This window comes from Carettochelys insculpta, chromosome 2, assembly GCF_033958435.1.
Source record: "Carettochelys insculpta isolate YL-2023 chromosome 2, ASM3395843v1, whole genome shotgun sequence".
In the NCBI taxonomy this organism is placed as follows: domain Eukaryota; kingdom Metazoa; phylum Chordata; order Testudines; family Carettochelyidae; genus Carettochelys; species Carettochelys insculpta.
Window position 1 is genome coordinate 218,113,277 of NC_134138.1, and position 12,318 is coordinate 218,125,594.

General features: G+C 42.1%; 1 protein-coding gene across 1 annotated transcript in view; it reads right to left on the bottom strand.

Annotated features, from left to right (window-relative positions):
• Positions 1–12,318, bottom strand: part of STK31 (serine/threonine kinase 31) — a 92,600-nt gene that overhangs the window by 24,095 nt on the left and 56,187 nt on the right. Inside the window, exons 15-21 of the mRNA XM_074986169.1 lie at positions 9,151–9,252; positions 7,339–7,419; positions 6,406–6,531; positions 5,633–5,758; positions 5,271–5,357; positions 3,265–3,414; positions 1,475–1,600 (exon numbers count right to left, since the gene is read on the bottom strand). Coding sequence (XP_074842270.1) covers positions 1,475–1,600; positions 3,265–3,414; positions 5,271–5,357; positions 5,633–5,758; positions 6,406–6,531; positions 7,339–7,419; positions 9,151–9,252 — 798 coding nt within the window. The remainder of the gene's footprint in view (positions 1–1,474; positions 1,601–3,264; positions 3,415–5,270; positions 5,358–5,632; positions 5,759–6,405; positions 6,532–7,338; positions 7,420–9,150; positions 9,253–12,318) is intronic.

The window sequence follows — 12,318 nt, forward strand, 5'->3', positions numbered from 1 at the left end:
AGGGGCTGGCTGTCTTAGACTTGCTAGCGCCCAGAGTTGAAATCAAAGCCCAAGACCCACCACCTAGAGTTGAAGTCCAAGCACCTTTCATCCAAGGCCAAAACCTAAGGGCTTAAGCCTCAGAGAGGAAGCCCTTTGTCCTGTCCCTATCCCTGCAAGGTGGAGCTACGGCAGGTTTAAATCTCAGGTTCCAACCTGGGGTCATGTAGTAATTTTTGTTGTCAGAGGAGAGCTGCAGTGTAAAAGTTTGATATTACCATTTTTTGCTTAACATCATGCTTTCATCTTCTTCAAACTTAAATATCCAATGCATCCACACCAACATCATCAAAAAAGATTGCTGATTTCACTCCATAATTTTTCTCCTCTGCTTTTGTCTCTAATAAGCAAAATTCAGATCTGTCAATTTTTTACAGTTCTCTGCAGCTTGTCTAACAACTGCAGACTGGATGAAGGCTGCAACACACCCATATTTGGCTTTCCTCCCTTCCTAAGCTAGTCAAGCTACTATTGTGCTCACCAAATATGTAAAAGAGCCTTTGTTCTTCACTGCTTGCTGCTCCACACGTTCACCTTTCCTTTTCAAATAAAGGAATAAACCTCATATTTACTAGTCTCTCTCTCATAGGGCATTTCTGACACCATGTACTAATCTTGAGGCTCTCATTAAACAACAAACCAGTGAATGAGATGGGAATAATTGTTCATTAAAGTCAGACTAGAGATCTTTTTTGGTGGACTGCTGTGAACAGCTATACTGGGTTCTCCACTCCTGCTTCCTGGGCTTGTCTCTAAATTACTATATTCATAAAACTGACTTATGATGGAGCATCTCTAAATTCTTGCACAAACATCTCTCTACAGTTGCTGTATTTATGTCCTTAGGATCCTCAGAACCCTTAAGCAAGAGAGCTCACCAGTAAAACAACAAAACTAGGCCAGATGGAGGTAACATGGGCTAATCAAGAGCATGTTACCCACTAGCTAACTGAAAATGGGGCATTTCTCTTCTCTAACTTGATACCACAGGTTAAGAGAGAATGAAAATCCAAGCAATACTGCAAAAAACAGAGCACCTGTCAATCCCATTCTTCCTTCAGATGACAGAAGGAACGGAAAAAGGCGGCAACTATCTCCTGACCTGCAGATGAAGCTAGAGAAAGCAGCTTAAACAGAAAGGATAAGAAATATAGTTCTGACAAGCTACAGTGTACAGAACAAAAGCCTCATTTTTATTAAGTGCTGCTGTTTGGGGAGACAAGGAACACCATAAATTGTATTGAAAAACGCATTCGTCGGCTGATAGACCTAATTCCCATTCCCTCTGCTCACAGCACTCAATTTAAAATATGAGCATTCATTACAAACAAGACAGGTTCAAACAGAAGAGGGACGTAACATTTATCGCTATTTATAATGCCTACTATATTTTCATGATATTAACAAAATGTCATTTTCACATGCAGTAACATACCCAGAATAGAAGGCAGCCATAGGCATACATGTCAGAGGCTGGAGATGCCGGGTGTCCCCTTCTTAATTCAGGGGACATTAAGCTTAAGCTACCCACTATCATAGAGTTCATACAGGAACGCTGATCCTACAAGGAACAACATTACAATCAACAATTTTAACACAAACTGGCAATGCAGGAAACATTCCTCCCCGTTCCCAATAACCCCATGCAAACACCTTTACCTTGCTTTTCCTTCAGTGCTGACCTAAACAGGGGATTGTAAAGGTCTACCACCATCAGGAATGGAGCATAGGGAGAATACAAACAAGGAGGCATCACTCTTTAAACTGGACTAGCTAGCTGCTGCTCACCCATCACGAAAAATAACAATTCTAATACCAAAATGAAAAACAAAGAAAGCAGCCCCAACTCCTGTGCCACAAGAAAAACAGCCTGGGATGTTATGGTTGAAGTAAAGGAAATTCAAGAAGTTACTATTCTCCAATGTTTCTCTAAGCCATTCTGAAACAGACAGAACTCTAGTGGCAACATATGAGTCCAGAACAAAGGGTAGGTAGCAGCAAAGCATCTGAATAACCAACCTATAGGAGCCACTTCTTAAAAATCTCATCTGCAGAGGTGTGTAAAGACATCCAGCTGGCTGCCTTATTGTACATAGCACAAAGAGGGAAGCATTCTTTGTCAGCTCAGAGAAGGAAGGTGGGTTGTATGGTAGAGCACTAGTCTGGAACTCAGAAGAACTAGCTTCTAGTCTCACTTCTGTCAGGCTTCTTGCTTTTTCTGTCCGACTCAGGTCCTCACCTGAGCCACCTGCATCCCTCCCCCTTTTGGCTGCCTGGACTCCAGAATTACCAAGAGCAGAGTAAAGACACTCACCACTCTCAGTTCTTGTGCCCAACAGAATTACACTCTCTACCGCCAAGAGAAGCAACTGCAGGGAAAGTCCTGCCTATGGATGGAACATGCTCAGTGAAGACAATGAGCAGAAAATTTAGATGCCATTGTTGGAGACTGGATACTGGACTAGACAAACCTAGGCAAGGCTGACCCAATACAACAATACCCATTTTTTTAAGCATTTTGCTGAATTAGGACCACACTGAGATAATTTTTTAACAGGTTATAATGCTTGCAGAATCTTATCCCACCCGGACTTACAACACTGTTTTGGAATTATCCAGAATCACTGCATACACCATGCTTTCATATCTGAAGTACAGGCTGAACCTCCCTGGTCAAGCATCCTCAAGAATCAACCAGCCCCAAACCCAGGAATGTGTTAGAGTGGGGAGGTCAGTACTGGCACCTCCGCTCCCAGCCAATGGTCCACTCCCAGGACTCCACCGTTCTAGCCTCCAGGGAGGCAAAAGTCTACTGCTTTGTCCACTGGCTTCCCCCAGACACTGGGGCTCCCCTGCTCCAGTCACAGCTGCCAGGGCACCATTCTTCCCTAGTCTGGCAACGGCCCTGCCCCCAGCCCTCCAGTTTCTCCCCATGAGTTCCCCAGCCCTAAAGTGCCCGGGGGCGGGGGGGGGCGCGTCACAAAAGTTGCCAGACCAAGGGTGTTGCTGGACTAGGGAAGTCTGGAATACAGAACTTCAAACTGCAGTGCTCCAAGTCAACTGGCAAATGAAGAATTTGTTGATAAAACTAACCTTTATATTTTCACAGGTAACGGGTACAGAAACAGCAAAGGCATTTACAATATAACTCACTATAAAGAATTCTGAGTGAGATTTAAGGAAATCCTTGATTATATCTGAAAATTTTTGTTCTGTCATTCTTACCACTGATTTAGTGAAGTCAAAATCTCCAACAATTCCTTGTTCTCGATTCACAGCAAACACATTATGTGCATGCAGAGATCCGTGAACTATATTAGCTTTGTGTAGAGTATGCAGACCACGAGCTACTCCTTCCATCACTTTCAAAATTTCCTGATGAAAATGAATAAATTTTAAAAGACTGAAAAAGCCAAGTGCAAAAAAAAACTCAGGATACTTCCAGTCCAGAACTACAGCAAGTATTCTGAATGGGAAATGACAACACTCAAGTGTCTAATGAGTTGCCCAGCCAGTCAAAAAAAAACAGCCTGCTCACACCTGAATTAATCATTTTGAAAAATGAATGTAAATACCTGTTTGTATATGTGAGCTCACAACTGGCTCCTGACAAGCAATGCAAGAGAAAAAGTGATAAACAAAACTCATGACCATTTATTAAAAAAAGAAGGCTATGAGGCCAAATAGCCTGTTTACAGCTGAAAATCATTTTGGAGAAGGAAAGATAGGAAGGAAATGAGAATAGAACTGACAAGAGTTATCATGACCATAGCATTTCCAAATTTGCTATCAATATTTTTTTTAAAGGACAGCAACAACAACCAACACTTGAACATTCAAAGGAACGTAAGTAAGTCAGATACCTACTTACAAGATCCTTGGGAAATCCAGTCCTCAGTGACTGGACACAGGGCCATCCCTAGCAGTTTGGGTACGAAGCCCAAGCACTTACTCCCCACCACCACCAAGGGCAGAGGGCAACTGCTCTATGGCACGGGCTGCATTTAGGGCAGTAAGTAAGTAACCCATTCCAGAGCTTCACCTCCCTCCTAGGGAAATAGTTTTTCCTAGTATTCATCCTACGCCTCCTCTACTGCCAACTTGAGCCCATTGCTCCTTGTTGTGTCATCTGTCAGCACTGGCAGCAGCCTCTCTCCACTCTCTTTGAACCTCGCCCCCTCTTTCAAATAACTGAAGGCGGCTATCAAATCCCCCCTCACTCTTCACTTCTGTAGACTAAAAAAGTCCAAATTCCTCTGCCTCTCCTCGTAAGTCATGTGCCCCAGCCCACTAATAATTTTTGTTACCCTCTGGTAGACTCTCTCCAGTGCATCCACATCCTTTCTGTAAAGGGCAGGCCTGGAATTGGATATGATACTCCAGATGCAGTCTCACCAGTGCCAGATTAAGGAGAATAATCACTTCCCTAGATTTGCTGTCAATGTTGTTACTAAGGCACCCCAATATTCCATTTGATTTTTTGGCTGCAAGGGCTCACTGTTGGTTCATATCCAGCTTCCCATCCACTGTAAACCCCAGATCCTGCTCTACAGAACTGCTGCTTAGCCAGTCAGTTCCCAGCCTGTAGCAGTACCTGGGTTTACTCCATTCTAAGTGCATGATTTTGCCCTTGTCCTCATTGAACTTCACCAGATGTCTTTTGGCCAATCCTTCAATTTGTCTAGGTCTCCCTAGATCCAATCCCTACTCTCTGGCATATCAACCTCTCCCCTTAGTTTACTGTCATCCACAAATTTGCGAGGGTGCAATCCATTCCTCATCCAAGTAATTAATAAAGATGTCAAACAAAACCAGCCCCAGAACTAACCCTTGATCCCAACAGCCAGCCATAGCCATTGGTTACTACAGTTGAGCCTGATGATCTGGCCATCTTTCTATCTACCTTACAGCCCATTTATCCAATCCATATGTCTGTAATTTGCTGGCAAGTATGCTGTGGGAGACCATATCAAAAGCTTTGCTAAAACAGTTTTGCATATTAGCAGGAATGTTCCTGTCTGGACGCTCAATGGAGATATTCATAAAAACACAAACTGGCCTATTTCTGTGAAGGCTTTTACCAACAGTACTCACCATGAACGTACGTTATATTGCCATACAACTGGCCAGCAGAGGGAAAAAAAAGGTGAAATAAGAGACGAGGATTAAGTTGGTTTAAATATTTTTAAACATAATTGCTGAGATTTTGAATACATTACTCTCTTACTTACTTCTGAAGTTAAAGGTGAATTAGCCTGCAGTGCTCCTAGGCTTGCTCTTGGGTAAAATGGTACCATCAAATATGCCAAAGGATCAGACTTAAACAAAAAAAATATCCAAGGCCAATAGATGAATAAAGAAGATAATTCCAGTTAACATATCTACTTCCCATGAAATTAACTTTCTTACACATTCAGTGAATATTAAGTGCTCATTAAATTAAATCAATTCATTTGACTGTTTACATAAGTTCTGCTTGAAAGATTTTCTATCCAAAAGCTTCAATTAAAAAAATCAAAAGCTTTAAAAACAAATTCTGAATTTTCTAGATGAAAAATAGTAACTCAACAAAGGATGTTAATCTGGAATTTACCTTACACAAAAAAAGGAACATCAACTTTAATAATCCAGATTTCTCCTTCAATTCACTCCAAGCTCTGTGATATTTGGCTGCTCTTTCTATCATTTTTGCCTCTGTGTTTACATCTATTGAATAGCCCTGAAAACAAAGAAAATGGAATTGCTATATTTAGTTTTTAAGAACACTGACATGACAAGTTCTACTGTGACCTCCTGTTGTATTACAGTGCTCAATCTGTGATCTGAGAGATCAATTTCAAATTTTGTTGGTGGACATTTAAATTGTTGGACTACCAATAGAAGTCTAGTGTTCCCAATGCTCAGACAGTACTGTTAACAAGCTGTGTTTACACTGGTCCACCATTAACATTGTACTCCTTGATCTCCCAAGAAGCACAGTAGTGGAAAGCAGATGAGACATCCAGGAATCAGAAGGGAAGGTGTCAGTATGAATAGGATGGGGACTGAATGTAGCAGGAGAGGGGGATAATAGCCAGTAAGAGCAGGGCCCATGGACCCAAATGAACAGCAGTCAGCAGAAAGAAATGACACCTGCAGTTGTTCCCAGAGAAGTGAAAAAGAAGAGAGAGAAAGAAAAACAGTTTTAAAAAAGTACACACTTCTTTGGTAGTGACCCAAAAGTCTAGTGAGAATTGTTACTATTTTCAACAGTGTGCTTCTAAATGCAAAAGACGCAGTTACTGAGTTCAAGCACAGCAATCAGTCAAAATACTCTACGTTAGCAAGAGTGCCACAAGCAGCTAAGAGTCAGTGACAGAAAATTACCTTTATAAGAACTTTTTGTTCCTGAACTTCTGAACACACTAATGGGTGCTTAGAGCTCAATTCCTTCATGGGTTCAGCGTCGAGAAAATCCCGTTCTAAGCTGTCTGTCAGAAGTCCACCAGAGTTCTGGAGCACACACAAATGTACACAACAGAAGTGTCACTAACTGGCTTAATGATCCAGACACTCATATTATTTAAACGTTCTTCACATTGCTAAATGCTCAGTATTAATCCACCACCATGGAAAATGCATGATACTTAGCATAACGTAAGGAATGTCAAACACAGGCTTAATCATTCTTTTTTAAAAATAAAGAGGATTCCATTTGGTGATTTTTTTCCCTTCTCTGTAAACACATTAACTTGACCTTCATTCCTTCAACACACAATGTGGATTTAATCTGTCAGTGTCATATACACGAGCCATTAACTGTCCATCTACTTCTTAGAGATTAAAAACCTCAGCTCCCGACATGCATAAACACATGGTTTTCTCTTCTCCTCCCTTCACCCTGCCCCAGACAGAGCCAGTGTCAGCATCTCCTGCTGGGCCACCATTCACGAGTTATTGTTGGTGAATTAAATCAGCATGACCAGTAAACCTGACTATGTAATTCTGCTGAAGTCTGGATACCATATTTGAATTTATATTCTAGTTACTGTCATGAGTAGGTGACACTGCAAGTGTGTGAGAGGGAAGTTTCTTTGAGATGTGAACAATGAACTCTCTCACATCTCTAACGCTTTCCATTGGTTCATGACAATATATTCAGTTAAACTTATAACTGGAGTACTGCCTTTAAAGACTTCACCACATACTAGCTGCTTTGGCATCTCTTGCTTTATGGGATATTTCACAAAGCTATTTCCCCTATTCTTAAACACACAATTCCAGGTCCCAGCCCTTCCAAACACAGCAGACGCTTCTCACCATGTATTTCAGAATTCCTGCTTCTGGGTGAAGGAGCAGCAGCTCAGGGAACCATTTCTGCACCAGCCAAGTAAGCCTCTCCTGAATTGTGGATACAGTCATCAATGCCTACCACCCTTGCATGCAGAACATACTAGTATTTACCAGAAAATGCATTAACCAAAGTTTGGGCTGTTTTCCCACATAACATTGATTTCCAAAAAATACGAACAGCAGAACCTCCTGTCTTTCAGTTATATCAGCCCTCCCTCTCACTTTCACTTTTCATAGCATCAAATACCGTAACAGTTTGACTGAATATTTTTAACAAGGTTTTTGTTGTAATCGCCCCAACACTTGTAAAGCCCTGGGAACTCTGCAACTCCCCCTGCTATTATCTTGGCAAGTGCTCACTTATCTGGGCCAGGTGACAATGCATGTTCCATGGAGCAAATGATCCCCTGCTTGCGGCAATGATAAGCTACTACAGTGAAAGGGGGCCATGCAAGGTCCCAGGAATCCCTGCGATCACTGCCCTTTTTCCCCATGAGAGAGGCATTATGGGATAGCTGTCCTCAGGGCACTGCTCCCACAATGTAAACACTCTTATCACCTGTGGAAGTAAGTGAATACACAAACCAATGCTCTTCTTTTATCAGTTCCCTATTACCAGTGAAACTGACAGCACAAAAGCTCTGCAAGTATAGACACAGGCTAAGGAAGGACATCTCTTTTCACTGCCCTGAAAGCTGTAGGGGAACCCTAATCCTTGTATCACACACAGACTTCATTCAGCTTCTGTGTTGCCTTATTATCTTCCCATTGCTCTGGGAAGGGGACTGGGGCTCATACTGCCAGATTTTCCTGTAGCGTTCATTCTGAAAACACTGTATCAGGTGCAAAAGAGCAAAATCAATAATGATCTCCCTCCACCTCAGGAGTACTATTTCATCTCAGAGGCTTTACTGAATAGTCTTCCCTTTCAAAACTAACATTCTTCCTTTAGATCAGGATTGGAGAACCTAAAGCCCACAAGCTGGCTTGCCTGGATCTGGCCCGGGAAGTTCGAGACTTCCCTCACAGCAGCACGAGCTGAAGCTGGTGCTCCAGCCACAGGGAGGGTGCCAAACACACGAAGCATTGGCCAGCTCATGCTGCTAAGGGTGGGGGGAACCCCAAACCTCACTGGCCCAATCCAAGCAAGCTGGGATCTGATCCAGCCCTCAAGGTCTTCCTAGCAGGGAGGTGGACCACTGTGTGCTATAGGGAAGCACTCCATGCAGGCACCACCCCTGCTGCTCCCATTTGCCAAATCACAGCCAAAGGGGGGAGGAGGGGAGAGTGGTGCCAGTAGCTGCCTTCTCTGCAGCATGCAGAGCAACATAAATTTACTCTCTGAGCTGTATCCGGTAGGCGCCCTCACCACCATCCCCATCCAGGCCCCACACCCCGCAAGCCCTCCTGCACCCTTCCTCTCACCACTGTACCCCCACCCTGCTTGTGCACTCTGCCTCCTGCCCAGACCCCAGCCTGCTCTTGCACTCCCCCTCCAGAGCCCCTCCCCTCCCAGCCTGCTCCTACACACCCCTTAGCCCACTCCTGCACCCTACCTCCTACCCAGACCCCACACTTTCACCAGCCCCCTCCCATATACTGTACCCCTCTTTTTGACCCAAACCAAAAGCCTGGTGAGGGGGACACAAAATCAGCTGCCTTCAGTTGGGGGCATGCTTCCAGTTGTACCAAGAAGGAATGTGTATAATAAACCATCCCAAATGTCAATGTTGTTCATACAGCTACACAGTTTAAGCGGCTTACATAACTGATACTTACATATTCTTCTTGCTCACTGCATATTTCCCGAAAGAGACTGTTGCGCAGTCCAGTGATTTCTTCTTTTATTTTTGTCATCTCGTGCTCACTGTAATCATCCGACTGCATGCAGAAACAACAAAATTACCATCAAATATGCCTCTCAGGATATAATCTTACCAGGTAATGTGAACCAGTACACAAGACCAAGTAATCAGCTTCCATATCACATTGCAATTTAAGAATGTGATTTATTCTCAAAATTTTTATAGGATGGAGGAAAGTCACTCATACCATCAGACCTCTTTTCTTGCTTTTCTAAATCATCCATGTGCTACAATACATGGAGATCCACATCTCGTGGAACTGGAAGGGACCTTGGAGCTCATTTGAGTCCAGTCACCTGCCCTCTTGGCAGGGCCAAGCACCACTCCTGACAGATATACTTTTTTTCTTAAATCTATTTGCCCCAGACCCCCAATGGTGTCCTCCAGGATTGAACTTGCAACCCTACGGTTAGCAGGCCAATGCTCAAGTCACTGAGCTATCCCTCCCCTGATTTTCTTTATTTTTAGTTTTGGAAAACCTCTGGACACCAATAAAATCTAATCGTTAAAAAGGGCATTCAGTTCACTTAGGTGGGTAGTCTGAATAACAGTCACAAGAAACAGAGAGGTAGCCATGTTAGTCTGTACTCCAACAAAAAAAGCAGCAGAAATGTAGCACTTTAAAGACTAACTAACAAAATGATTTATTCAGTGATGAACTTTCATGGGACAGACCCACTTCATCAGATCAATTTCATTTCCAATACAGACTGACATTTATTAGTACAGAGGACCCAAAAAAATTACAATAAAAACTGACTGAAAGGAGTCTGAATGATTGGATAAGATGCTGCACCAAATTTACATGTCTTCTGAAGGTTTCTTGGCCATTGCTTCATTTTAGAAATAAACTTTACAGAACCTGGACAGTAAGCGAGGTGGAAAAAAACAGACTGGAGATTATGTTCACTTCAGCAGTGCACGCTGGAAAAATCTCTCTCTTTCTGAGGAGGAACTTTTTCATCTCTTCTTTAAAACCATTATTATGAGATACATTACTGGAATTTTTGGGTCCAATTTTCAGGACCAGCAGAGGCACAATGGCCTAGAAAGAAGTGTGAGGAACATAAATACATTAAAAGTCTTCCATGTAGGGAAAAGCACACATATGGATGTAAACATGCAAATCAACATTGTGCACACATATAAAGTCAAGCATGCATTTATCAAGCTAGGTGGTACCTGCTGAGTAAGATTGCAAACACATGCCTACCTGGCAACTGGTGATTAGACCCTATGAAATGTATTGAAAAAGGAAGTGTTTTAAACAGATGTGGGGAAAGAAAAAGAAATTCCATTTCACAGGAGTCAAATTTCAAAATCTGTTCCTGTTCGTTTAGAGCAAAGCCTACAACTTTCAAAATTCTTTGTGAAAGAACACTCTAAACAAAAACAGTTTGAGATCAAAACATTACATATCCATTTTGACTTTTTGAAATTTTATATGAAAATATAAAATTAGAAACAAAAAGCCATTCAAAAGGACGAATGAAGACGTTTCATTCAGGAAGCGTAGAAATGGAGAGAAAATGGGAGAAAAGAAAAGAAAAAAAAATGAAGTAAAATTTCAGTGAATCTAATCAAATTTCAAGAACCCTTTTGGTTTTGACCAAACTGCATTTTCTGACCAACTCTAATTTTAAAACAGTTTGGTCTCTCCACTCATTCTCCCACAACTTGTTAGCACATTTTCTGTACGTTTAGAAGATATGCCCTGTCCTTACTATCCTGGCAGAAAAAACACACATTCATACCCTAAACATCTCTCATCTCAACTGTTACCTCTACCTCTTCTTTATTCATCTCCATCCCATGTACCTCAGTTTCCAGTCCCTTCCAAACTTGACAGCTAAAAGTATCTCCCTATTCCAATTACACTACATTACTATTTGGACTTTTCCAAAAGCCTCTACAGTGACTCAAATGGAAAATCAGTTACCAGATTATTTCATTTCTTGTACTCATCTCTCTCTCTCTCATTCAAAAATGTATGAGCTGCACCTCTCTTCCTGCAAATTACTGAGGCCTGACAGTCAGATTTATCCATGAGATGTCAGTGCCTGGACAAACGTCTTCTGCCCTCTCTCCAGATGAGGTCGATGAGATAATATTTGTTACTGGCTCAGTGTCAGCTGGTGAGAGAAATAAGCTTTTGAGCTACACAGAGCACTTCCTCTGAAAACTTAAGGAGCCACATGAAACTCTCCCTTAAGTCCCAGAGGAAGGGTTCTGTGCATCTCAAAAGCTTCTCTCTCTCACCAACAGAAAATGGTTCAATAAGAGATACTGCCTCACTCATCTTGATCTCTGGGACAAAGATGCCTGGGACAAACATGACCACAGCAACACTGCACACTCTCTCTAGATCAGTACTTCCCAACTTTGAGTGGAAACACCAAATGCTTATGAACAGAATAAACACAAACTTACTGGTAAAGCCCTATTTCATTGTATTACCGACATGCGTGGAAGAGACCATCACAAAAGATTCCTGAGGGACTTATCTTGAGTGAGATAAAGTTTGTGGGGAGAAAGCAGTATCTGAAAGGTAATAAATGTCCATTCTGGAATTACGTATGTCAATCACCGAGTTCTCTGAGACAGCCTACATTTCCCTTTCAGAAAGAGATGAAAGTCTCAAGGAGCCTGCACTCCACTTATCTCTAAGAATTCATTTTTCTGGAGCCTTTCTAATCTTGATGACTTTCCTTGTGCCTTGGGGTATCTCAGACTGCCTACATCATCAGAATACAAAATTGTGACTATGAATATTGGATTGTGCAGGAAGGATACTACCGATATGTGGACCTGCTGTATTCACCAACTTCAGGATCTGATTACTACATAGTATCTTCACTTTCCTTTCCATCGCTTGTTAAAAACTGTTGTAAGCCCTTAATATCACTCAACTTTTCTAGGGCCACTTAACCAATAAAACAACCCCTAATGCAAAGAGAATGGAAAACCTAGGAACTGTAGACAGGGATGAATGCATATGAATACCTAGACAATCAATGGCTGAATCTTGTCAAGCCTTTCCTGTGCAGAGAGCACCCTCAGACTGCATCAAGCTTGACTTCAA